The 24,586-nt window shown below is 29.4% G+C and overlaps 3 protein-coding genes, 1 long non-coding RNA gene and 1 other non-coding gene across 8 annotated transcripts in view; 3 read left to right on the top strand and 2 right to left on the bottom strand.

The window, feature by feature from the left end:
* The window catches only part of LOC149877356 (uncharacterized), a 243,389-nt gene extending 229,265 nt beyond the window's left edge, over positions 1 to 14,124 (top strand). For 2 of the 4 annotated variants that reach the window (XM_090073908.1, XM_090073907.1), the window contains exons 2-10: positions 6,684 to 6,835; positions 6,931 to 6,981; positions 11,485 to 11,561; positions 11,643 to 11,691; positions 11,854 to 11,945; positions 12,043 to 12,126; positions 12,772 to 12,831; positions 12,978 to 13,022; positions 13,236 to 14,124. In XM_090073908.1, coding sequence (XP_089930034.1) covers positions 6,703 to 6,835; positions 6,931 to 6,981; positions 11,485 to 11,561; positions 11,643 to 11,691; positions 11,854 to 11,945; positions 12,043 to 12,126; positions 12,772 to 12,828 — 543 coding nt within the window. In that variant the 5' untranslated portion in view covers positions 6,684 to 6,702 and the 3' untranslated portion in view covers positions 12,829 to 12,831; positions 12,978 to 13,022; positions 13,236 to 14,124. The remainder of the gene's footprint in view (positions 1 to 6,683; positions 6,836 to 6,930; positions 6,982 to 11,484; positions 11,562 to 11,642; positions 11,692 to 11,853; positions 11,946 to 12,042; positions 12,127 to 12,771; positions 12,832 to 12,977; positions 13,023 to 13,235) is intronic. The other 2 variants (XR_016447926.1, XM_090073906.1) reach the window with 2 other exon arrangements.
* Positions 4,041 to 6,120, bottom strand: LOC149877358 (uncharacterized). The gene is made up of 2 exons (XM_090073947.1): positions 5,908 to 6,120; positions 4,041 to 5,839 (listed from the first exon to the last, which is right to left on the bottom strand). Exons 1-2 carry the CDS (start codon positions 6,006 to 6,008, stop codon positions 5,089 to 5,091), a joined length of 852 nt encoding a protein of 283 aa, XP_089930073.1. The 5' UTR covers positions 6,009 to 6,120; the 3' UTR covers positions 4,041 to 5,088.
* On the top strand, positions 7,377 to 10,806 carry LOC149877357 (uncharacterized). The gene is made up of 2 exons (XM_090073849.1): positions 7,377 to 8,441; positions 8,522 to 10,806. Exons 1-2 carry the CDS (start codon positions 8,269 to 8,271, stop codon positions 10,728 to 10,730), a joined length of 2,382 nt encoding a protein of 793 aa, XP_089929975.1. The 5' UTR covers positions 7,377 to 8,268; the 3' UTR covers positions 10,731 to 10,806.
* Positions 14,125 to 20,271: 6,147 nt separating the features above from the next.
* Trnad-guc (transfer RNA aspartic acid (anticodon GUC)) lies at positions 20,272 to 20,343 on the top strand. The gene has a single exon. It is a non-coding gene; the product is annotated as a tRNA-Asp (tRNA).
* A 1,511-nt stretch (positions 20,344 to 21,854) lies between these two features.
* On the bottom strand, positions 21,855 to 23,568 carry LOC149877354 (uncharacterized). Its single transcript, XR_016448046.1, has 2 exons — positions 22,429 to 23,568; positions 21,855 to 22,255 (listed from the first exon to the last, which is right to left on the bottom strand). It is a non-coding gene; the product is annotated as an uncharacterized LOC149877354 (long non-coding RNA).
* Between the last annotated feature and the right edge of the window lie 1,018 nt (positions 23,569 to 24,586).

The raw sequence follows: 24,586 nt of genomic DNA, 5'->3' as shown, positions 1-24,586 counted from the left end.
TGTATCTTGGTAAACTTTAGCGAAAGGAGTTAAAGATTTCTTTTTTTAAAAAAAAAATTAAAATGAACAAAACACAGCACAAAAGCCCTATTTTTGAAAGCCTAATTCTGCAAGAACAGAAAGTTTTTCTTTCCATTTATTAGTTCCTACAGATTCCAAAGGTTTAAATTTGTCTTTTAAGAAAACCATAAAGCTGTCTTCTAGAACTTCTTTATCATAAGATTCTCTTGCTCGAAATTCGGAACAAGTCATAGACATTCACTGGATAGACACTGCACTTTCTAAAACCTGATTGTAAGTTACTATCCTATTTGGCTCTACAGCAGACATTAACTTATTTAAAAGTTTTAGGAAATGTTGTTTGTCAAGAGATATCTTAATTCGGCCAGCAGGTGAATATTTATACTCTGTGATAATATTAAGCCAAGCTGTTTTCAAAGGATTAAAGAGAGTTACATCTAGAGGTTGAGTTATATGCGTACTATTAGGTGGTAGACAAGCAAACTTTGTTTCATTTTCTTCACAGGCTTCAATAACCTTTGGAGAGATGTGAGAGGATAAGTTATCACCTAACAGAACTTTAACTCCTAACTTCTATGTCAAAGAAGGTAAAACTACAGAAAGAAACTGCTCTTCAAAAGCTACTCTATCGAACCATCCACTGTTAGTGTTGAAGTATCTGGCTCCTTTAGAACCTCCTACCCATCAAGTTGACCACAGATTAGTAGCCTTATAAACAACAAAAGTTGGTAAAATTTCATCAGATGCATTACCTGATATCATTATAGAAATACTTGTCTTAGAAGTGTTTCTTATATTTGAGGGGTATTTACTGCCTCTTTTTACCAAGCTTTTTTTTAAGCTATTTTTTATAGATTTGTTTCATCATAGTTGTATATGCTGCCTGGAGGAACATGATGATGATTTTTTTATGTTTAGCACAAATTTATTTGTAGCTCTGGATGTCCATGTAAAAATGACTTGATTAAATCAGGCCCAGAAAGACTTTACATTCTTTTACTTTTCCACCAGAACTATGAATATAATTGTTCATATTATGACGTAATTCTTCTTTACCAATAGAATATTTAAATTGACTTAATTGAATGGTATATTTGACAAAGGCAATCTCCTCTAATTTGGAAAAAATAATATGGTTTACCAAGTTTTAAGTTAGGCTCTCCTTTCAATTTTTAAAAAATCGTTATTGGACAACACCATAGTTTGTAGCAGCGTGCTCTTGTGTGAGCTTTGCAAATTTTACATCCTCAAGACATTAAGCTTAATTTCCTTTTTGTAATAATAACTTGACCTTGAGTTACCCAAGAAATTATTTAAAGCTGTAAAAAAGTATGAAATAACTCTGATTATATAAAATATTTGCATGAAGTTTAGAAAGTATTGCTTTTGGATGACCAACGACATTTTAGGTGAACTTTGTATATTGTGCTAAGTTACCCCAATTTCTACCAAAAGCACTTTATTTAAAAGATTGCTAAACGTTAATTTTTTAATCGATAGTAGGTTAAACACTTAGTATAGGGGAGACCTAGCAAGTTGGCCACAGGGGTAAATTGACACACTGCGTTTAACTTTGAAATTTTACACAAGAATATTCCAAAATTCATATGGAACCTTCCCACTTAACTAATTCATCTTACGATGTAGTATCAGGGCTTCATGCACATGCGCATAGAAATTATAGCGATATTTTGTGTTTTTTTACTAATTTTGTAACTTTTGTAACCACATTACTTTTTCAGTTTTAAAAAGCAATAGCATTAGCTACATGTAAACTCGAATGGATGTAGGTGTTGTATGGTTCACTCTAACCAATCACATTTTGTGTTTCTCAATATTTCGCGTATTTTAGGGTTTATAAGCCATTTTGTGAGCAAAATGCTCTTGGGGTTAGTTGGCACAATGATCGCGGGGCTAGTTGGCAACATGTACCAACTTATAACTTTTTGCATAAGCCGTAAATTCACTTAAGTTATATAAAATTACAGATCTACAGACATGAGAAATTATAAAAGAAAACAGGTCTGTAAATTCTAAAAATGTAACAAAAAATGATGTTGATGGTATTTTTGTAGAAGAAATGTCTATTCAATCGACTTAATGGCAATAAAAGTTAATGTCAAAAAAATATTGTGGGATAAATATTATCAAGATTCATTTAAAAGATGCGCTTGAAATAGATACTTTATGTGAGAGTATAGGCAAATAACCTCGGCCCGGGGTAAGTTGGGACATATTTTTCTTTTTTGGAGGCCTTTTTGGGCCAACAATTATCTTTTTTTTTTTAATACTTGACTCTTGAACATGGTTGCCAAACTCATACTCTTTTGAAGTCTAATTTGATATCCTCAAAATAGTTCACCCAGAAATGCACAGAGCTAAAAAACTAAACCTGAAGCCAACTAGCCCCGGTCTTCTCTACTTCAAACTAATACCATAATTAACACTTTAAACAGCTTATTCACTTTAGAGTTCAACTCTGATTTGCTGCATAGATGAGAGTTGTAAGACATAGTTTTGTATTCTCCTTCTGTGTTTACACAAAACGCTTCGTATAAGCACTAGAACAAACCTTCGGATTCTAAAGTGATTTACATTTGTGAAGCATGTTTGACATATTAGGCGGTGTGAATAAAAATGAGCAATTGCTTTTGCTAAGTGCTTTTGAAGTAATTACTTTAAGTAAAGTGGAGTAATTGCTACGAAAACACATAGCAAATGCAATTGCTCATTTTTATTCACACCGTCCATTGTTGTGCAAAGTTACCAACAATTGTGCAAAGTTACCAACAGTTGTGCAAAGTTACCAACAATTGTGCAAAGTTGGGCACTTTTACGGGAATAAAAAAGTTCACGTGTTCTCGTTTTTCACCTCAAATCAAAATTTCAAAACAAATCAATTAAAATTAGGGAGCACGAGTGAATCATGTATAATGTGAATATAATTTAAAATTAACTTTAAAAAGAAGTTTTAATGGGTTATTTGCGGATTAATACAAACCCAGATATTCGCAATTATTATTACGATCTATTTTCCGCCACTATTTGTCAAATAATTACAATTCTTCAGCTATGTTTCGGTAAGGTGTCTATAACTACGTTTACCTGGGTACTTATATATCGAGAAAGTTAAACTAAGGTGTATTAAAATATGATTAATACCAAGTAAATATAAACTCATACTTGCTAATTGAAAAATCCTAATATATATATATATATATATATATATATATATATATATATATATATATATATATATATATATATATATATATATATATGAGACCGTCAGCTTCAAAACCGGCCCTTTGCACTAAAGCAAATTTTACAGGATACACTTTTTTTTTTGTGCAAATAAAAAAATTAAAAAAAACATATACACCTCATGTTTAGTCACTAATGAATGGTTTTCTATGTGATTATCAGTAACTGTGATAATCATTGAATAGAAATATTTAATTAAAGGGCATTTTTTTCAAAAAAGAGCCGGTTTTGATCCAGCCACTGCACATTTTAATAAAATTTTAATTGTTTTGTGATTAATTTCGTTGGAACCCATGGTTATTTAAAGTCCACCGCGATTTCACATGCTTTTCAGTATATTTACGCCATCTATGGACAATTTTAGAAAACTCTCTCCCCCCCTTTTTTTAGCAGGATAGCTCGCTAATGTTTTTTAAAAAGTTAAATATATTTCGAAATAATTTTTGCCATGCATTAAATTTCTATTAAAATGCAATAACGTAACTAATTATTAGTGGTCATAAAAATTGAAGAAATACCTGCATCACATGTCATATAAGTTTAGCTACCTGGGTTTTATAGTAGAAGCAACAAAACACGGAAAAAATTATTAATGAGAAATTTATAATGGTTCTTGCAATATAGTGTTATTAAATAAATTTATGGTGTACATAAAATTTCTGCTGGACATGTATAGGCCACAAATACATGTGTGAACAACATTTAAAAGATTAAATTTACTTATGTAATAATTAGCAAGACAAAAATTATATAGCTTTCTTTTTTTTATATGCACCTTAAAAAACACATTAAAAAGGCAAGTCAATGTCATAATAAGAAATTCTTTACAATAAAATAGTTTCAAGTTCACAAAATTTAAATTACTAAATCCTAACATCAGCATCATCAACATCAGATGATCCATCTTCACCACAGCACAGCTCATTATTTTCTTCTAATTCATTGTCCTGATCAGAGTCAATGCCATCTATTTCCTCATTAGGTATGATTTTATTGTAAAACTCAAGATTTTGATCTTGTCTCCAATCACCACCATAATGAGAGTTCAATAACTTTTCTACATCCTAAATTTTTACCTTTCTTGGTCAATGACTTAAAAGCATTAACTTCTACTGTATAAAAAGGTTCACCTCTCACCTCAATAATTCTTGGTCTTTTTAACACAATGATTCTTTTACAACTAGCTATTTTGAAATGCCAAGAAACATTATTTCTTAGAACTGTTTTCAAATAACTTTTCCAATCAAAAATTTCATAATCTTCTCCTAAGTGGAAAACTGCAGAATGTTTTTCAATGACCTCCACATACTCTTTGGGGCTAACAATGATCTCCTTCTTATTGATGACCTTTTCAATGGTGCCAAACACCCTATCTGGTGGGATAAAGGAGTGACCTGTCACTGGGAAATCCAGTTCCACTGTTTGAATATGAGGATGAGCTTTATTGTGGAGCCAATAACTGATCATACCAATCATTACTGTATTCTTATTTTGCCCAGGGCATCCATCACAGCACAATCTGACTCTTTTTATGTTGCTAGACATGCTTAAATCATTCAGAGAAAAATAAAGAGCAGATGTAATTTCATTTGATCCCTTGATTGCTCCCCCTCTATCCAATAGTGAGAATAAATATTTTCTTTTTTAAGTGTATTATGAGAGCTCCCTTTTACAATTGTAAAGTTATAAAAGTTGAGCTGCCTCCTATAATATGCAGCTTGATCTGATAGTTTAGGTAAGACTTGGTTCTTCTCACAATCAAATGAGAGGGTAACAAGGTCATCACTTTCTTCCCTCAGCTTGTCAAAAATAAGCATCAGCTCTTTGGCAATGGATGTTTAATTTTAAAACTATTTTTTCTCTGGCTTGGAGATCTTTTGTATTTTTGATTCTATTTTTAAGTTCAGAACATGCAGAGCAGGTGTCAACTCTAGGGGTCCCAAAACCTAGATTATACTCCGTATTGAATATATTAGTAAAAAACCATTTGGTAATTTTTAATTGACTATCACACTTTTTGTTATACATCCTCCACATTGCAGCAGTTGAGAGTTCAGCTGATAAGTACTGCCTACATTTTGAGTGTGATCTACAGTAGTGCTTTTCACTAACTTGAAATGATTCTATGAATTTATTTACTTTCTCTTTTCTCTCAACAAACTTCTCTGCTTTCCTGTCTCCACCTCTACTTTCTTTGGCTGAAGTACCAGATTTGTGATATCTACTGATAACTCCAAGCAGTCTATGTTTTTTTATGCCTAATATTCCTAAAAATGTTTTCCTACAAACTGGTGCTCTTATAGAGGAAGAGACAGCCTTTGTAACAAAATATTTTACAGTAAATTCTCTTTTCCTATTTGATTCACCTTTAACACGTTTCGGCTGTAGGGATAAACAATGCTTCAAAATGAAGTTGTTCTGGTCCATTTTCTTACTTGTTTGATAAAATCGCTCATTGAAAGTGATGACATCACTCTGTGACAGGCAGTGACATTGGAAAGCACCCAATTTGTGCTTGCATGAAGGGATTTTTGGTGGACTCTTCTTTGAATACCTGCAGAAAAATAGAAGTTAAAAGTTAATAAACATAATTAAAAATAATACTTCATCAGTAATGCATACCTAGCTTTCTTCTCCCTTGCTCGTTTTGTGTTTTCGGGGTCTGCCACGCGTTTGCGTGACTGCAGTCTGCTTGTTTTTTTTACTTTTCGATCGTTTTCCATGGCAAAAAGTCTGTAAATGTTTAGTTAGTTAATATTTCATAAATATTTTCTACTTTTTCTATTACTTACAAAACAAATCACGAAGAATTTGCAATTTCCAGAGGATAAAAGCATTAAAAACGAAAGTATTCTCAATATCAGCTGTTGTAATCACGTGGTATGATAAGTGCTTTCCTATTGGCTGAAATAATAAACAAGTTTTGAAGCAGCTGCGCAAACAAAAAGAGCCGGTTTTGCACCATTTGCTGAATTTTACATAGTAAAAACTATAGGATTAAACAGGTTTTGCATCATTTTTTTAATTTTTCAATATAGTGCGAGCCATTACGAAGCATTTGGCGTGCTTCATTCAAAATCGAAAAAAATGTCAAAGGGCCGGTTTTGAAGCTGACGGTCTCATATATATATATATATATATATATATATATATATATATATATATATATATATATATATATATATATATATATATATATATATATATATATATATATATATGAGAAAAAAAAAAAATATATATATATATATATATATATATATATATATATATATACATATATATATATATATATATATATATATACATACATATATATATATATATATATATATCTGTGTGTATACATACATGCATATACACACAAACAAATACACACACATTTTTATATGTTAAAGTTTATCATAAAGTAAAATAATGGATGTTTGCTACATATGTAATGATGGTGCTTCCAAATCTGGAACAAGTTGCATAATGTGTAACTTATTAATTGATTTAAAATGTCATGGTGGTACAATAGGAGATGGCTATGTTGTCTGTACAAAATTCTGTAATATATTTTTTTAAAATATAACCATATACACAGAAAAAATGTATAGCATGTTATATATTCTGTTTTATACATAAGTATTTTTTTTAAACCAGTTGATGTAGGTTCAAGTACATTCCTTGAGAAAGACAGAATTGTTGGTGAAGGTTAGTATTTTTACACTTATTTATATATATATATATATATATATATATATATATATATATATATATATATAAATTTTGTAATTTTGTAATGGTTTTTATATATTTTGATTTGTATTTCATGGCTGATGATTGCCATTAGGTATGAAACTTTAAGTACCATACATAGTTGTTGTTTCTCTGTTTTATATATATATTGCTCTATTTATACAAAATATTGAGCACTCTTATACAAACACGAGTTATTGTATTTGATAATAATATAACTTGAAATATATATATATATATATATATATATATATATATATATATATATATATATATATATATATATATATATATATATATATTAGGGTACGTCACTTAAAAAAAAAATGAGCAAAGAAACTTCTAGCATCAATATTATAGTGCCAATATGTATAATAAATAAAAATTCGAAAAAAAAATTTGAAAAAACTTTTTTTTACCTACCGGGGAACTCGTTCTTTTAGGAAGATGTCAGATTGTAAAAAATCACAAATTTAAAAAAGTCATATCTCAGTGAGTTTAGTTCGATTTTGATGTTCTCTGTGTCTAACAAATAATAAAAAAAAGGTAACATGATTGGCGTTGAAAAATTGAGATTATACCAGGGCTGATGACGCTAGAGGATCAAGGGGTCACTGCCCCCTCCCCTCACTTTTTCTATAAAGCCCCCTCACTTTTTCTATAAAAATTTTTTTTTTTACAAAGGTTTTGAAGTTTTTAGATATGGAGGACCTTTATTAGTAGTTGATGATTGTGCTCCCCACAACTCCCCCAACTTTGAGAACCGTGTCGTCTGCCCTGTGTATTTAGAAATGCAAAGTTCGGAAAAGTTGTAGGTTATTTTTAAATATTTATTTCTACATTTATTACATTGTACAGAAATATTGTTTGTATTTACTTGTATTCACCAGTTATCTCTACATTTATTGCATTGTACAGAAGTGCGCATTATTTTCTACGTTTATTACATTAATACAAAAGTGTAGTTTGCGCACAATGTACATAATACACACTTCTGTACTAATGTACTATTCTTTATGTACTCTGGAAAAAGTACAATACATCACATTCTGAAATATTTTTTTTTAATCATATGTTTTTGTTTATTCATACTAGCAATCAATAAAACTGGAAATAAATTACTTCCGTAAGTGCATTTATGTACCTCATACAAGAAAATGCGGTACAAAAGTACTTTACTTCCGGTTTGGTTGATTTCCAGTTTTGTTAATTGCTAGTATTTATTTAATATTAATAGGAAGAATGAGTGCTCCTAAAATTACTAGATTCAATTTGGATAAAAAAGAGTCAAAATTTTCACTGTATTTGGGTGGAAGTAATGATCTTAATCCTTCAGAAGTGCCTACTATTAGAGATATCCTGAGAAAGGGTCTTTTAATACAAGAAAGTATGCTCATTGAAAAAGATATTGACAAGTATGTAATGAAAAGTTAAATTTAAAGATTGCAGAAATATTGTTTGTATTTACTTGTATTCACTTTGTTTTATTTTTAAGGAGGCTTATGTCTGTAAGAGAACTTAGTGTACAATTAGCAGACTTGGTTCTTCAACAGTGGACAAGATCGAATGCTCTTTTCAAGTTTCCTGTGGTAATAAACAAGATATCTTTGGTACAAAAAATAGAATTAGCCTGGAATAAGTTTAGTCAAATTTCTAGAGGAAAAGCAGCCCAAAAAACTGTTTCTACATGGGAAATTAAATTAGATCAATTGCTTGACATTACATCTTGTAAATGTGAAATCACTTTATGTAATGAAAAATGCTCAAAATTAAATAGTTGTCTAGATTTTGCACATATTCAGTGTACTTGTCCGAGGGAAAATAAGATTCCAAAAAGTGAACTTATTTGGTTAAAAGCTGAAAGAGAAAAAACGGGGTCACTATCAAAATATCAAATGACTTGTAAAGATACTAAGGAAACAACTAGACAGGTTTCTTTAGAAAAGAGGAAGCTGAAAAGAAAGTCAAGTCTAGAAAAACAAATTAGAAAAAAAGAAGAGGAAGAAACTTCAAAAAGTAAAGATTATGTTGAGTCTTTCATACGTGATGATAATTCAAATAGAATAGAAATGGAAGATGAACCTGCTTCAACAGATAAATGGAAACTAAATTTTTTGTCCATTAGTAATACTGCTGAAGCTTCTTTGAGATTTGATATTTCACCAGCTGCAACATCAGCAGTAGTTTCAGCTTTTCTTCAAGACCTTATTCTTGGTAACTTTTTAACACCTGAAATGTCCTATTTGGCTGTAGATCCTAAGAAAGTTTTTAGGGCTAGGAAAGCAGTAATGACTAAAGCAAAGACATCTGAAGAAATGAAGTTTCAATTACAATCTATCAAAGGTATATTTGCTGATAGCAGAAAAGATTTTACCAGAGTTTTAAAGCACAATCCTGTAACAAAACGATTTCATCAAAGGGTTGTAAAAGAAGAACACATTACTGTTACTTCTGAACCTGATGGTCACTATATTACACATTTTACACCCATGAAGGCAATACCTCCTAATAAGCCTGCTAAACAAGCAGCTATTGGACTATTTAACTGGATGGTTCCTCGGGGAGTACATAAATCTCTAGAAGTAATAGGAGGAGATTCAACAAACGCTGTAACTGGTTCAGGGAAAGATGGAGGTTTGTTGACAAATCTTGAACAATTGTTAGGTAGAAAGTGTTTCTGGTCTATTTGTATGCTACATTGCAATGAGCTTCCTTTGAGGCACATTATTGTCACTCTGGATGGACCTACCAATTCAAATGTTGGTTTCACTGGACCAATTGGAAAAGCTCTTTTAAAAGTAAACAGTATGGAAAGACTTGATACATTTGAACCTATTGCGCAGTTGGAACCATTAATCCAGATCCCTGAAAAAATTCTAAGTTCAATGTCAACAGATTCAGCTCTCTGCTATAAACTGATTACATGTTTGACTACAGGCAAGATGGACCCAAATCTTAAAATGGCTAAATGTGGCAATTTGTCTCATAGCAGATGGCTTACTATTGGCGAAGCGATTATTTTTCTCCATATGAGTAACCATGGCTTTACTGATGATGTGCTAAGAAGATTTCACTTAATTTTAAAATGGGTAGTTCAAGTGTATTTTCACATGTGGTATAAAATCAAAGTGAAACACAGTATTGTTGAGGCCCCGGAACACATAGTAACACTGTTAAGGCTGCTAAGAAAACAGGAGGATGAGATAAAAGAAATTGTTACTCCCTACATAAAAAATGGAGCTTATTTTGCTCATTCTGAATCTTTGATTCTTTCCCTTATAGCAAGCTCAGATAAAGAATCTAGGAGATTTGCCATTAAAACCATCAAAGAGATACGGAAAAGTTCGGAGTATGGAGACACTCGATTCAGGATAAGGAAGAAGGTCCAACTCAATCTGGGAGCTATATCCATACAAGAACTGATCAACTGGGACAAAGAAGATAAATCAGAACCTGTATTTACATGTCAAATACCTACAAAAGATCTTGACAATTTCTTAGAGATACCTTTTGAAGCACCCTACTTTCCCCTACACACACAATCTTGCGAAAGAGCGGTAAAAGAGGTGACAGATGCATCTGCATCTGTTTGTGGATTCGAGAGAAGAGATGGATTTGTCAGGGCTAGGTTGGCTCATAGACTATTAATGCCTAAGCTGCACTCTAAAAAAGATCTAAGAAACATTTTTTTAACAGACACTTGAATTTGATTATATATACAGTAAATATGTTTTAATATGAATATGTCACTATGCCAAACAAATGGTTAATATTAATGTCATTTGTTTTTTTCTTTTTCATATCTGACATCTTAAAAATAAACAAATTCCCTGGTAGGTAGATAATTTTTTTGTTCTTTCTAATTTTTTTATTATTACTTAATATTACTTGATATTTCTAAAAAATAAAAAAGATCTGGTAACCCCCCGGGCTCCCAGCTCGTCGGCCCTAGTTTAAACTTGGTTTTTCGATGCCAATCATTTCCCTAGTTTTTTTCATGTGTTATACATAAATAAAATGAAAAGTTCACAGATGTTCACTGAGATATAATTTTTTTTAATTCGAAAACTTTACGTTCTGATATAAGGATAATTTACGATTTTACGGTGACAAAAGAACCAGTTCCCCGGTAGGTAAAAAAAAATTTTTTCAAATTTTTTTTTCAAATTTTTATTTATTATACATATTGGCACTATAATATTGATGCTAGAAGTTTCTTTGCTCATTTTTTTTTTAAGTGACGTACCCTAATATATATATATATATATATATATATATATATATATATATATATATATATATATATATATATATATATATATATATATATATATATATATATATATATATATATATATATATATATATATATATTTAGACACACACACAAGTATGCACATACACACACATAGTTGTGTTTTGATATGTAAAAATAGAAGCTAAAAATCTTTTCTATAGCCTTTCAAAAGTTTTCTGAGAAGATAATTAAGGATGTTGCATCTTCACAAAGCTTAAAATTGATATTTTCTGGTGAAGTATGGTTTTATTTTTAAGCAATATTGCAAAACATTTTAAGATTAGCTACTTAAATAAAATGATTTTTGGTTTGTTTCTAGAACTATAGTTACAGACACAAAATATTCAAAGAAGGTGGTACAGCAAAAAGTATGTTATCAGTATAATTACAATAACAACTATAGAACTTTCATAGGTCTCAAAGAACTAACTTTTTTGTAGTTAGCATTTCATATATGATATCTGTCTGTACAATATCATATCTGCTAGAACCATTAAAAATTGAAATAAATTTAAGTGTTTTCATTTTAGGGAAAATGTGTGATATTGACTTGATTGATCTTCTCTCAGAAAATCAGGCTGACCTCCTTGCTTCTGAAATGGGGAAAAATTTTGCTTTTAAGGTTTTTCTGTTTTTAAAATTTTGAATTACTTGCGGACAAAATGAAATATTAAATTGAAAATTTGAAATTTCTGGCAAAATGGAATAAATTTATTTAGTTTAATGACTATATCTACAAAGTTCTCATCCCAGAAGCAATCATCAAAATGTTTGCCAAAGTTCAAGGTTGGACCCAAATAAAGGTACAATGTACTTTTTTATTGAATAAACCTTAAATTTTGCTCACTACATTACATTTTTTCTGAGTTTAATAGTTTTATTTGTAGATTACTGAGTTGTATTAGTGAGTTTTTTATTTATTTGAACAAGTATAAATAATATTTTTAAAATAACTTTTATTACAGTCAGAGGTTTTCCTGAATAAATTTCTTACTGAAAGGTATTTTTAGACTATTTGAAGTTATTTTTAGTTAAAACATTTAAAATGTTGCTTAAAAGAAAGAGGGTATCATAGAACTAATTTTTAGTTTCCCTGTATTATAGGCTTGAAGTTGAAAATTCCTCTCAAACAACATCCCTTTCTAGTTCTGATGAATCTGGTTAGTTTAAAACTAATTAATAAAAAGATGTAAAAGATAGTAAGAAGTTGTTTTAAAATTAGACAGATAAGTAGTCTCACATTTTCAGTTTACTGGATGTTGTAATAATGAAGTCAATTTGTTGAATAATGTAGTGACAATGTCAAGCTATTAGATGATGTAGGAAGTGTTAGTTTTGAATTGAAGTTGAGACTTAATTTAAAATTAAAATTGATTTTGGTTTTCATTAAATGATTAAATATGATTGATGTTAAATATCATCTTAAATATCATGGTTTAAATATCTAGATAGCGAAGGTACATTTGAGGATCTGGTTGCCAAGAGTGCAAAACAAAGCCAAATAAAAAGTATTTATTTTAACATTTTGGAAAAAAGTATCTTCTTTGAAGACATGAGTTTAAAACAATTTTGCATTTCAGCCTGCTTTCTTAACTATTTTTAGTTTTATTTTTCATTTCATTCAATTTTATATTAGAAAGTAATTTTTTAATAGAAACTATTCAAATGGAAAGGTGGTCTGGGTATGCAAGAGATTCGGGTAATATATGTTGATGACTATAGTTATTTACAGTGCTAACTAAAGTTTATTTCCTAAAATTTTTTAATGTAATTGTTAAGTAACCCTGTGCTTAGTGGGCTGGCTTTGGGTAGTGGCAGTTTACATTAATTCAGCTAAGTAAATTTTGAACAAACTTTTGTAAGTCTCAATTGTTATTTTTATAATAAATAATGCCTTTAAATGTTTTTTTAGAAAAAAGTATTCTTGCCAAAGATGATTGAAAGATGGTTGAAAGATGATTAGTGATAAAAAACCAAAATCTGATTTGGTAAGTGAAGCAAATAAAATATTGCAAAATTTAGTCTTTTTTTATTGAAATGATGGTCTTGAGATTGTCACATTTATACATACATGTATAAATGTGACAATCTCAAGACCATATATAACTGTGTGTATGTATGTATTCACACACAGAGTTAGTGGAGGAAGGGTTAAGTTAAAAAAATCGGTAATTTTTAAAATTTTTATCTTAGTGTAAATAAAAATTATGTCAACAAGCAATAGTTTTGGAAAATTATCTCATCGTGAAGTTTTTCTTGTTGGAAAAAGAATTGGAACAATACCTAATACACAATTGCCAACTAAAAATAGCTGTATTACAATATTACCATTACAGAGATCTTATGCTAAGAGCTGATTTTTCAAACATTTCCTCAGTTAGTATAGCTTCATGCCCTCTTGGTGATTTCTTTACTGGATAATGTGCTGAAATAGGCAATTGTCTTCAAAAATATTTACCATGCGTTGTTTATGAGGTGAAGAAAATATGGCAAAAGGCACTGCTGAGTCTCTTGGAAAAGCAATCAAAAAATTTTTACAAGACTGGGAGCTATTTGACTCTGTTGTCCCAAATATAAACATCATGTATTTAAATGGGTAGGGCTGACCATTTCCATCATCTTTTGCATTAAAATAAAACATAGTCTCAAAATAGATATATCAGGCTACAAAAATAACCCTTAAGATATCTTTAAAATATTTGTAAAAGACCCTGCTCCCCTTATTACTTACAAAATTTATAAGTTTTCTAAATTTTGCACTGCTGGGACCAACCATAGGAGTACCCCAAAAAAAAAAAATTACATTTTTTTAATATACATATAAAAAGGAACCAGAAAAATTATTATGGTATTTATTATATTATTTATATTATATATATATATATATATGTATATATATATATATATATATATATATATATATATATATATATATATATATATGTATATATATATATATATATATATATATATATATATATATATATATATATATATATATATATATATATATATATATATATATATATACACATAAATGTAACTCTGTGTGTGAATACATACATACACACAGTTATATATGGTCTTGAGATTGTCACATTTATACATGTATGTATAAATGTGACAATCTCAATAAAAAGGAACCAGAAAAATTATTATGGTATTTATCATATTATATGTATATATATATATATATATATATATATATATATATATATATATATATATATATATATATATATATATATATATATATATATATATATATGTTTATATATATGTTTATATATATATGTTTATATAATTATGTTTATATATATATGTTTATATATATATATATATATATATATGTGTATATCTGTGTGTATACATACATACATACATACATACATACATACATACATACATACATACATACATACATACATACATACATACATACATACATACATGCATGCATGCATGCATCAACAACTTTTCGCTAAGATAATGTTGTAGTAAGATCGTCAAAGGCAGATCCGCGCAAGAGTGCTAAGGAAATTCATTGAGAATTTACACAGTCACATCAAATTTCTTACTCTTATGCAACAGTAAAGCGTCGCTGAAGACAAAACAACCTTTTTGGTCGTCGTTCTGGTAAAAAACCTTTTCTTTCTACAAAAAATCGTAGAGCACGGTTAAAATTCGCTAAAGAACATCTAAATTGGATAGCAAGCCAATGGTCGAAAATTTTATGGAGTGATGAGTCAAAGTTTAATATGTTTGGTTCTGATGGTATTAAATACGTTCGACATCCAATAGGCCTTCGAAATGATGTTAAGTACCAAGTTCCCACAGTATAGCATGGTGGTGGTTCAGTGATGGTTTGGTCATGTTTTAGCCGTGATGGAGTAGGTCCAATCTATCGAGTTCAAGTCATTATGGACCAAAACATGTATAAAGGAATAGTCAAAGATATAGTGCTGCCACATGCAAATGACAAAATGTTGGTGGTTGGACTTTCCAACACGACAACGATCCAGGACACACCTCCAAGCTAGTCACGGAATTTTTAGCTCAAAAGAAAGTTCGTATCTTGGAATGGCCGTCACAATCTCCGGACCTGAACCCAATCGAACATCTTTGGGAACATTGAGAGAAAAATTTGTCTTTGGAAACCATTTAATCAACATGATTTCTTTGAGTTGATTAGACGCACTTGGGAGGAAATACTAATTGATGTTTTAATTTGGTTGATTCAATGCCACGTAGATGTAATGCTGTCGTTGCGGCAAAATTTTTTCCAACGAAGTACTAGGATTATGCAAAGATCATATTAATTATGTAATAGAATATAACTCTATGTAACATATGTTTTCTATGTAACATTATTTAACAGAAATCTTCATAAAAAATGCTAAAAATCTATCCTTTATTGAGAATGTTTTTTTTTTAAACGAGATATTTAGTTTGTCCAATTACTTTTGAGCCAATCACTTCTTTTCTTTTATTAAAATTTTGTTAAATTTTATTAAATTTTTGTAAAAATTTAATTTGAGTAGTTACTTCCAAATTAGGATTTTTGCTTTCTTTTTCATAATTGTAGTATAATTTGACATGCTTATGCAAAATTTCATTTAAAAATGTTAACTCGACGAAAAAATATAACCAAAAAGTTGTTTGTCCAATTACTTTTGGACGCTACTGTACATACATAATAATATCTCAAAATGTAAAAAAAAATCTTAATGTTTTAATGAACAAATTAATAATTTTTAAAATTTTTATACATACTTTAGATTATACAAATTTTTGTTTCTGTTAGTCCGTAATTCTTACTTCATTTATCTTTTACTTAATGAGGCTGGGGCTTTCTTGTTTTAGATATTACAAAAGTTTGATATTTCCAAAAAGGATGACCTGATTTAGGGGAGAAAGCACTGGAGATCTTTCTTTTTACTTTTAACCGAAAGATGTTCAAATATAATTTGTCTTGCGGACTTTATTAATGTATATAGAACGCGAACCTTTACTGCTGAAGAGATCAGAAACTTCTTTGTTAAGCAGCCGTGGAAAGTAGACCTTTTCCAAGGGCATGACGAACACTTTTGGAAACTTTTCATTTTAAGTATTCGAAAAAGACGAAAGAAATGCTTAGAAAAAAATCAAATATTAAAGCTAAAATCGTGGACCGAATGTTCTAAGGAACTAATTGCCTGTTTTGTAACCATGCAATAAAACTTGTTAAAATTTTTTGTATTAAGTTCTAAAATTTTGTTTCGTTAAGTTCCCTAGTATTTTGCTTCGCTATATTCTAACATTTTATTTCGCAGAAGTCTAACATTTTGCCAGAAAGATTTAACAACCTAACTCTTGATTAAAATTAAGACTTCCTGATTTCAAAGCGTAATAATCATGGCCGTCTGTACTAAAAAACCTCGTAAACCGGGGCCTGGGGCTGAGGGCTATCGAAAAATAAAAACTAAAGAAAAGCTAATTATAGCATAAACTTTTGCTCGTAAAAAACCGTTTACATTTAGCATGTATAAACTTAAGCTAATTTTTTTATCTTGTTAAATAAATTAAACCAATTTATAAATAATAAACTTACCACAAAGATTACAAAAAAAAAAAAAAGAAAAAAAGCATTCCCTATCTACAAAGTTTTATCTACAAAAACCAAACCTAGTAAAACATTCACCAGCTATAAAGTCCTAAAAATCTTACAAAATCACATGATCATTGATTGAACATATACATAGAAAATATAGGAAATATATCAAGGTAGCCACACATATTTCAAAGTGCAAAAATACAAATTGAATACTTTTAGTCAAAATGTAATTAACAGCAAGATTGTAACAATTTTTTAAAATGCTCCCTAGCTTTATATTAAGCCGTTTTTTTTTTTTTCCAAAATCACTAAATAAGTAGAAAATACACAAAACATATGCGTAACATAAAAGTTGTTAAAAAACCGATAAGTTTACTTTGAAAGTTTTAAAATCTTTTGTTGTGGCTCTTTAGATGATCTTGGTGCAATATAAATTAACATTTTTAAAAAAATGTTTGAAAGTCATATAGCATGTTTTCTTTCCGTATTTAAGTAAAAAGACTTTGATATCAACATTAGCACGTTACAGAGTGACTTTCGGCAGACTTTACTAACAAATTCATGAAATCATATTTAAGAGAAAATAGTCCACCGACAAATATTGTCATTCGTGTCTTCAAACCTCCACGATTTATTTCTGTAGTATAATCACCAAATTCTCCATAGTAAAATTTACCTTCTTTTTGCTTTTCAACTTCATTTCGCATAATAGATCCAGTAATATATACAAATGCTGCTTTCGTATCTATTTGCACAATCTTTTCTTATTCAGGAAAACTACCAAATATATCAAAAGCATTTCTGCTAAGAGAGTATCCACATTTTAGGCGGTTATGTCCACTTTCTACAGATAAAGAATCAATGTCTACACTAATATGGAGACTTAATTTAGCTCTTTGAATTTAAACTTTTTCAATGACATTTTGCGCATTGATAAAATGTGTGCCTCCAGATCCTTGTTGAAGTTTTCCAAACATTTTTTCTAATGGGTCCGTTGTAAATTTTCCCAGTATTACATACTTAAAAGAATGTAGTTTAGTAATGGCTATTAAACAATGACACGTATGAGTTAAAGCTGCACCTGTATCTCTAGTCAACTGAAAGTGTCCATTTCCGTGTTTGCTGGACATTTGTTCTGCTATTATTGCAAAAGAAAGTAAAAATGCCAATCTTCTGAAGTTGATTTGACTGCTCTGCCTGGATCTTTATATCGAATATCAGCATACGGTCTTTTTGCATTGTCAATTTTTAAGAATCTCACAAATATTTCAATAAAAGTATTCTTTTTTGTTATTGTTGAATTTTAGAGCAGTTGCAGTTTCATCACAAAAGACTTGTAGGCAAATAGAAACTTTTTGTCTCCTGATAGGTTTTGGTGCAACACACTTGTAAGTTTAGACAATTTTATAATTCTATTTTCTTCGAGTTTTTACAAATTTAAGATACTAGACCAGTACGCATATTTCGTTTTCCCATCATATTCATAACGTAACTTTTGACTTTTTTCTGTGATCCAGATATTACGAACAGATTTAAGTAAATGCACAAAGTCATATAACAAGAACATATTGTCTTTAGTCAACCATGGATCAACACAATCAAACTTTTTAAATAGTGCTTGATTTACTCGATTATTGTCGCATATTAGGGCTACAGGTATCCCTCTAGCGCTCTTTATTCCTTCTAAGACAAATTGAGTTTGTTCAAAGAGAAATTTAGAATCAAGCTCAAAAACTGGTAAAATTCTGCAGAGATATTGCGGCCCCCCATAAAGTGACACTAACATAAAACTTAAAACAGTTGTTTTAAGTTTTATGTTAGACTAGAGAGTTTGCTTTATTTACTGCTTTACCAAAGACTGAGCCAGCATGATAAGCGTGAGTTGTAAGCAATGATTAACATAGACTTCATCAGTAAAAAGTATGCACTTTTTTACATTTGATTGTCAAGCTCTAAAAAGACTGAGTTTTGAAACTCTTTACCATCCATTGCAGAATCCAGTTTCGAAGTTAGGAGGGAAGTTCAAAATCTTCCCTTAATCTTTCAAATTATGATCTTAAAATCTCAAAACAGTCAAATGCTCTAACAATAGTTTCAGTGCTGAATTTTTTCTTCCCAATTTTAGTAGAGCTCATGTTACGGATGAGCTGCAAAAGATAATTTTTCTGCCAAATGTTCAGTTATTCAAAAAATTAATAGCTTCTTGTAATTTCGAGAATTTCTTTCATTTTTAAGAATTTCGAGCAAGAATCGATGAAGAAATCCTGTTTCAAGACAGAGATGCAACTTTATACTTAACTCCACAAAAGTATCACTCAAAAGTAAGATCATTTTTAATCTTAAGCATGAATCTGACAATTGAAGAGTTTTCTTCAAAGTTAGTTCACTGAATGATTAGCAAATGTTCACCAGCAAAATACCAAGTTACGTCAACTACAACAAAATACCAAGTTACGTCAACTACAACAAAATACCAAGTTACGTCAACTACAACAAAATACCAAGTTACGTCAACTACAACAAAATAGATTTCTTTGCTTTGTAGCTTCCGATGTAATGATCTAAAACATGCAATCTTATCAGCAGCGAAAAATATATCAAGTTCATCGGCCATAATGTTCTAGACAGATGAAGATGCTTTAAAGGTTGTTCTTAATGGTGGTGGAAAAGTAGGTATCAAACAACGCTTGATCCCGAGGCCTTTTATGGCCGAATTCGGTAAATGTTGGATATCCATATGGAAAGTGTCTTTCGCAAACAGCTGTATATGGGCTGTCAGGTGTATTATCTCGCGTAATGGCATTTATCCAACGATTATTTTCTTCTTTTTCAGAAGGAAGCCGAAAAACTTTTTCTTTATTTTGCTTATTGTAATTACCATAACAGTTGGTCACGCAACATTTTTTAGGCATTCTAGATTCAAACAAGATAATATTTTACTTATTTGAAAATTAACCAAGATGTTGCTAGAAATTATTAACACAAAATAGCTTTAGAGTACTAAATTACCCCCCAGCCCAGGCACCCCGATTTACACGTTCTCTACTACAGTAGTACTTCTTCCTTTTTTTCCATTTCTGTTGCATGAAATGGAAAAAAAGGAAGAAGTACTACTGTAGTAGAGAAATTAACAATACATAAATTATGTCTTTATTATATTTTCTTCATATAAAATTTAGTTATAACATGTTAAGTACATGACTAGTAATTTTAAGAAATAAGAATTGTTAGTTATTTTGTGTCGTAATAAAAGTTGTTAATTTATATCTAAAAATCGGGTTTCAGAAACAATTGTGATTTTTAATTGGTGAATTTTTTAGTTGTTTATTTTAAATTATTATCATATAATATGTAGTCCTCGGTAGTATAGTGGTAAGTATCCCCGCCTGTCACGCGGGAGACCGGGGTTCGATTCCCCGCCGGGGAGAAATATCCTTTTCTCTTTGAAGCTGTATATTTTCTGTATCTGTATTCTTTTAAGATGTATCTTTTCACTTTGAAGGTAAGCTTTTGATTGAAAATATTTTTCTTTTAGGTTGTTAAGCTTTAGTAAATGATCGCAAATTCCGGTTGTAAAAACATCCGGTAAAAGAGTTTTTGAAATCAGATTTTTTTCATAAAAATTATGTTTGCTGATTATTATCAGCGACTTTTAATTTTTATATTCCTAATACGCCAAACTGCATTTGTAATTCTCTTTTTATCACAGATGTAAAATTCATTTTTCATAACGCGATTCGTTCATAATAATTATGTAAACATCAGGGATTCATCAACGTCCATATGTTTAGAAAATTTGCTAAATGTATTTGTCATGGATAGTTTAAGAGTTTATCAAAACCCTACGAAAGATTTTCAACGTAAGAGAAATGTGAACGCGTTGTTTAATGATATAATACAAAGCATTTGTAGCTTTAACAGAGAAAAAACTTTGAAACTTTTAACAGGGTAATAAGTTAAATTATAAATCTTTTCTTCACCAGATTTTGTTTACAAGTTTTTACCATTTAGATTAATTACCTTAAGGCTTAAGAGCTTAGCAGAGTTTTGGTGAACATTAATATTTAACTCACCATTTGGTCAGCTTCGTATCTACTATCCTCATACACTGGTGTTACCAAACTCAGGGCCCACGTTGGGAACACCAGTCTATGAGGATAGTACACGCTTTCATTTTTAACAAGAAACGTGTCCTAAAAGCCCCAAAATCTTAAGAATGTTTTAGTATGTTAATTTTCGATAAGAAACTTATTTTATTAAGAGTCCGAGAAGTATTTCCTAATTTTTCACCTCATATCTCTTTAACAACACCAAGACTCCTTTGTAGTTCTGCTTTGATGAATAAAATGTATGTATGTATATACATTTCATATAGTTTTCAAAAACTGAAATATCATTCATCTGGTTTTGAGCCCAGATAATAGAACACGTTGGACCATGGGATGCATATAAAGTAGAATTGCTTTACTTTCTTTTCTCTCACGTTCAAAACCAGCTCTACCAATAATAGATACACCAAGAATAAAAGTTTATTATTTAATGCTTATTATCAACGCGCAGTGGTAAACTGAAAAAACCCCAGTGGCCTGGTATAACATGTGGTGTAAATAATCTTAGAATTGCTGATCCGAAAAGTTGTTTTTAGATCTAGTTTTTATTTTTTAAAAGTGAAATGTTTGAAACTAATAAAAGAAAAATTATTTTTATCCATCCATAAAGCACCAGATTGTTTTGAAGTCTTGTAAATAGATCAGACGTTACATAATAAATTTTTATCGATTTCGCTGATCCAAAAAATTTAAGCTCTCCTAGTCGAATAGGGAAGAGAGGGGGGAATATAAGAAGGATCGGGGGGTTGGGTTTAGAGTGTGAAACAACTTGATTTTTAAAACATAAAACTCCGCAACCGTTCTCTGCTGAAAAAAAAAACTAAAAGCATCAAAATAATTATTATTTATAAATTAGAAAGGTTTTCAAAGCTTAAAAAAAATCTTTTTGTTATTTTTAGAAAGATATTTTTGGAAAGGTATGTACCCCTCAATTCCACCTCGGAAACGATTGCACTAAAAAAGATATAATAAAAGCATCAAAACTTACTAAAAATTTATTACTGTTTTTTACAGGTGTTCTTCAGCATATTCTAGGGATGAAAGCCATTGAGTCTCTGTTCCAAAAACTAAATACGCATGCGCTGTTAAACTTTGATTCTCGATGTTTAAGTCGTGGAACTGGAGAACTGCGTCATAATTTTTACGAAAAAAATTTTCTTTGTTTTCCTCAGTTTGCTTTGTTTTCGAATATTTTTTCACATCCAATTAAATGTTTTGAATCAAGTTTTTCTAATTTTAAAAATAAAATAAAAATGTTATAAGAAAATTAAGAAATTTAACTTCTATCAAAAATAAACAAATTTTGAAAGACTCCCAGGTGAAATCTTTTAAAATAAGTTTTAATCTCTTTGTATCATTTAGTAGGGCTATTGATCAAAAAAAAAAAAAATTGGAATCTTTACCTTTACCAAATCAAGTAACAAATCAATCAAAGATTTGTTCCGTAGGTTTGTTCTTTGACAATTTTTTTTTTGCAACAAAATTTTATGGTCCATGATAATGAAGAACTTTTTTAATTCTGTTATTTTGTAATTCTGTATTTCTTTAAATCCCATTTTACTGTTGCTGTTAAAGTTTTATATGATTTTTAAAATATGTTATAAAATACGAATTGTTTTTACTGCGGTAGTTGTCGCTGCTTTTTCTTCTTGATAAAAATATAAACTAGCTCCTTTCTGATTGGTGGAGTAAGAAAAGTGTATATAAGAAAATCAAACGCAAATCCTATGTAATAAAGTAAAACTAAATGAATTCTATCGAGCTTTTCCTGTGGCACCTTGATGAAAATCCAACCGTTTATCAAACTTGGGATTAGAAAGAAGACGGCGAAGTTGACAACAATAAGACAAGGCACGAGAAAACTTCTAAACGCGAGCTTTGACTTCTTATGTATAGACACTGGACCTATTTGATTTGCGGAAAGACAATCAATATGCTGCGTTGGCAGCGTTCTCCTTCTGACTTGATGATGATGATAAAGATGACAGCCAATGTATCCATTTACTATAATTATGAGAACCAGTAAAAGGGAATCAGTTGTTGGGAAGATATATGCGATAAATATTTTTTGTATGGAGCTATACAAGTTTGGATAAAATACAACAACTAAAAATACCAAAACTTGAACTACAATAACTAAGCAAACAGTGATTTTCAGGCGTCTAAATGTCCATACTTGATTGTACCGCAGATTTAAGTATATTTCGCAAAAACGATTTGCCACGAAAATAAATATAGCAATGTCATGTAAACTAACGGACACAATTGTAATATAAATTTCTAGAGCAGATGTTTCACCTTTTTTAACTGAGATTAATCCGGGAATAATCATCAAATTCACCAAAACAATAATTTGAGCTTGAGTGAAATTAATTCCCAAGAGAATTAAACGCTGAATATTATTTAGTCGTCGTTTCACTCTTATAGTCAAATAAATAGCAAGAAGTTTTGAAGCCAGAATTACAAATCCGATAATTACGAAACACACATTAAGAATCATTTGAGTAGCTGAAACAAATTTTTAAAAAATGTTTCTATAAAACAAAAGTGAGAAGAAATAAAAACTTGAATTTTCGTTTGAAAGGCTTTTTTATATTTAATTTAAATCTTGTTGCAACACAAATACTTTATTGTTAAGCGCAGTTGTTCTAATAACATACAAGTGTAAAACAGCTCTTAGAAACTGATTCCATATTGATTAAAATTAAAATTAAAACCCCATGTGTATGAATTTAAAAAATCGCAGAAGTTAAGGTTGTTATGGGAAAAAAATCAAAAGAAAGTTTTTACTGCAAAAAGTTTTTGCCTAAACTGCGGCTAAATATGAAAAGCGAAAGAGAGAAAAAAATATTTAATTAGAGATTTTAACTACAAATAAAAAGCACTTTCATGTATTTTTATATTTTATTAAAACTATATTTGTATTTTTATTTCTTTTTTAAAAAAAATATGCAAACACGTTTTTAGCTATCAGTTTTTTTATTATCACTATTATTATTATTACTATTATTATTATTATCATTATTATTATTATTATTATTATTATTATTATTATTATTATTATTGTTATTATTATTATTATTATTTTTATTACTATTATTATTATTATTATTATTATTATTATTATTATTATTATTATTATTATTATTATTATTATTATTATTATTATTATTAGTATTATTATTATTATTATTATTATTATTATTATTATTATTATTACTATTATTATCCATATTATTATTATTATTATTATTATTATTATTACTATTATTATCCATATTATTATTTTTATTATTATTATTATTATTGTTATTATTATTATTATTATTACTATTATTATCCATATTATTATTATTATTATTATTATTATTATTAGTAGTAGTAGTAGTAGTAGTAGTAGTAGTAGTAGTAGTAGTAGTAGTAGTAGTAGTAGTAGTAGTAGTAGTAGTAGTAGTAGTAGTAGTAGTAATAGTAGTAGTAGTAGTAGTAGTAGTAGTAGTAGTAGTAGTAGTAGTAGTAGTAATAGTAGTAGTAGTAGTAGTAGTAGTAGTAGTAGTAGTA

Source organism: Hydra viridissima, unplaced genomic scaffold (genome assembly GCF_058129835.1).
Source record: "Hydra viridissima isolate aposymbiotic clone 2 unplaced genomic scaffold, HvirCarnegie_v1 scaffold_16, whole genome shotgun sequence".
NCBI lineage: Eukaryota > Metazoa > Cnidaria > Hydrozoa > Anthoathecata > Hydridae > Hydra > Hydra viridissima.
This window is presented reverse-complemented; position numbering and strand designations above follow the sequence as displayed.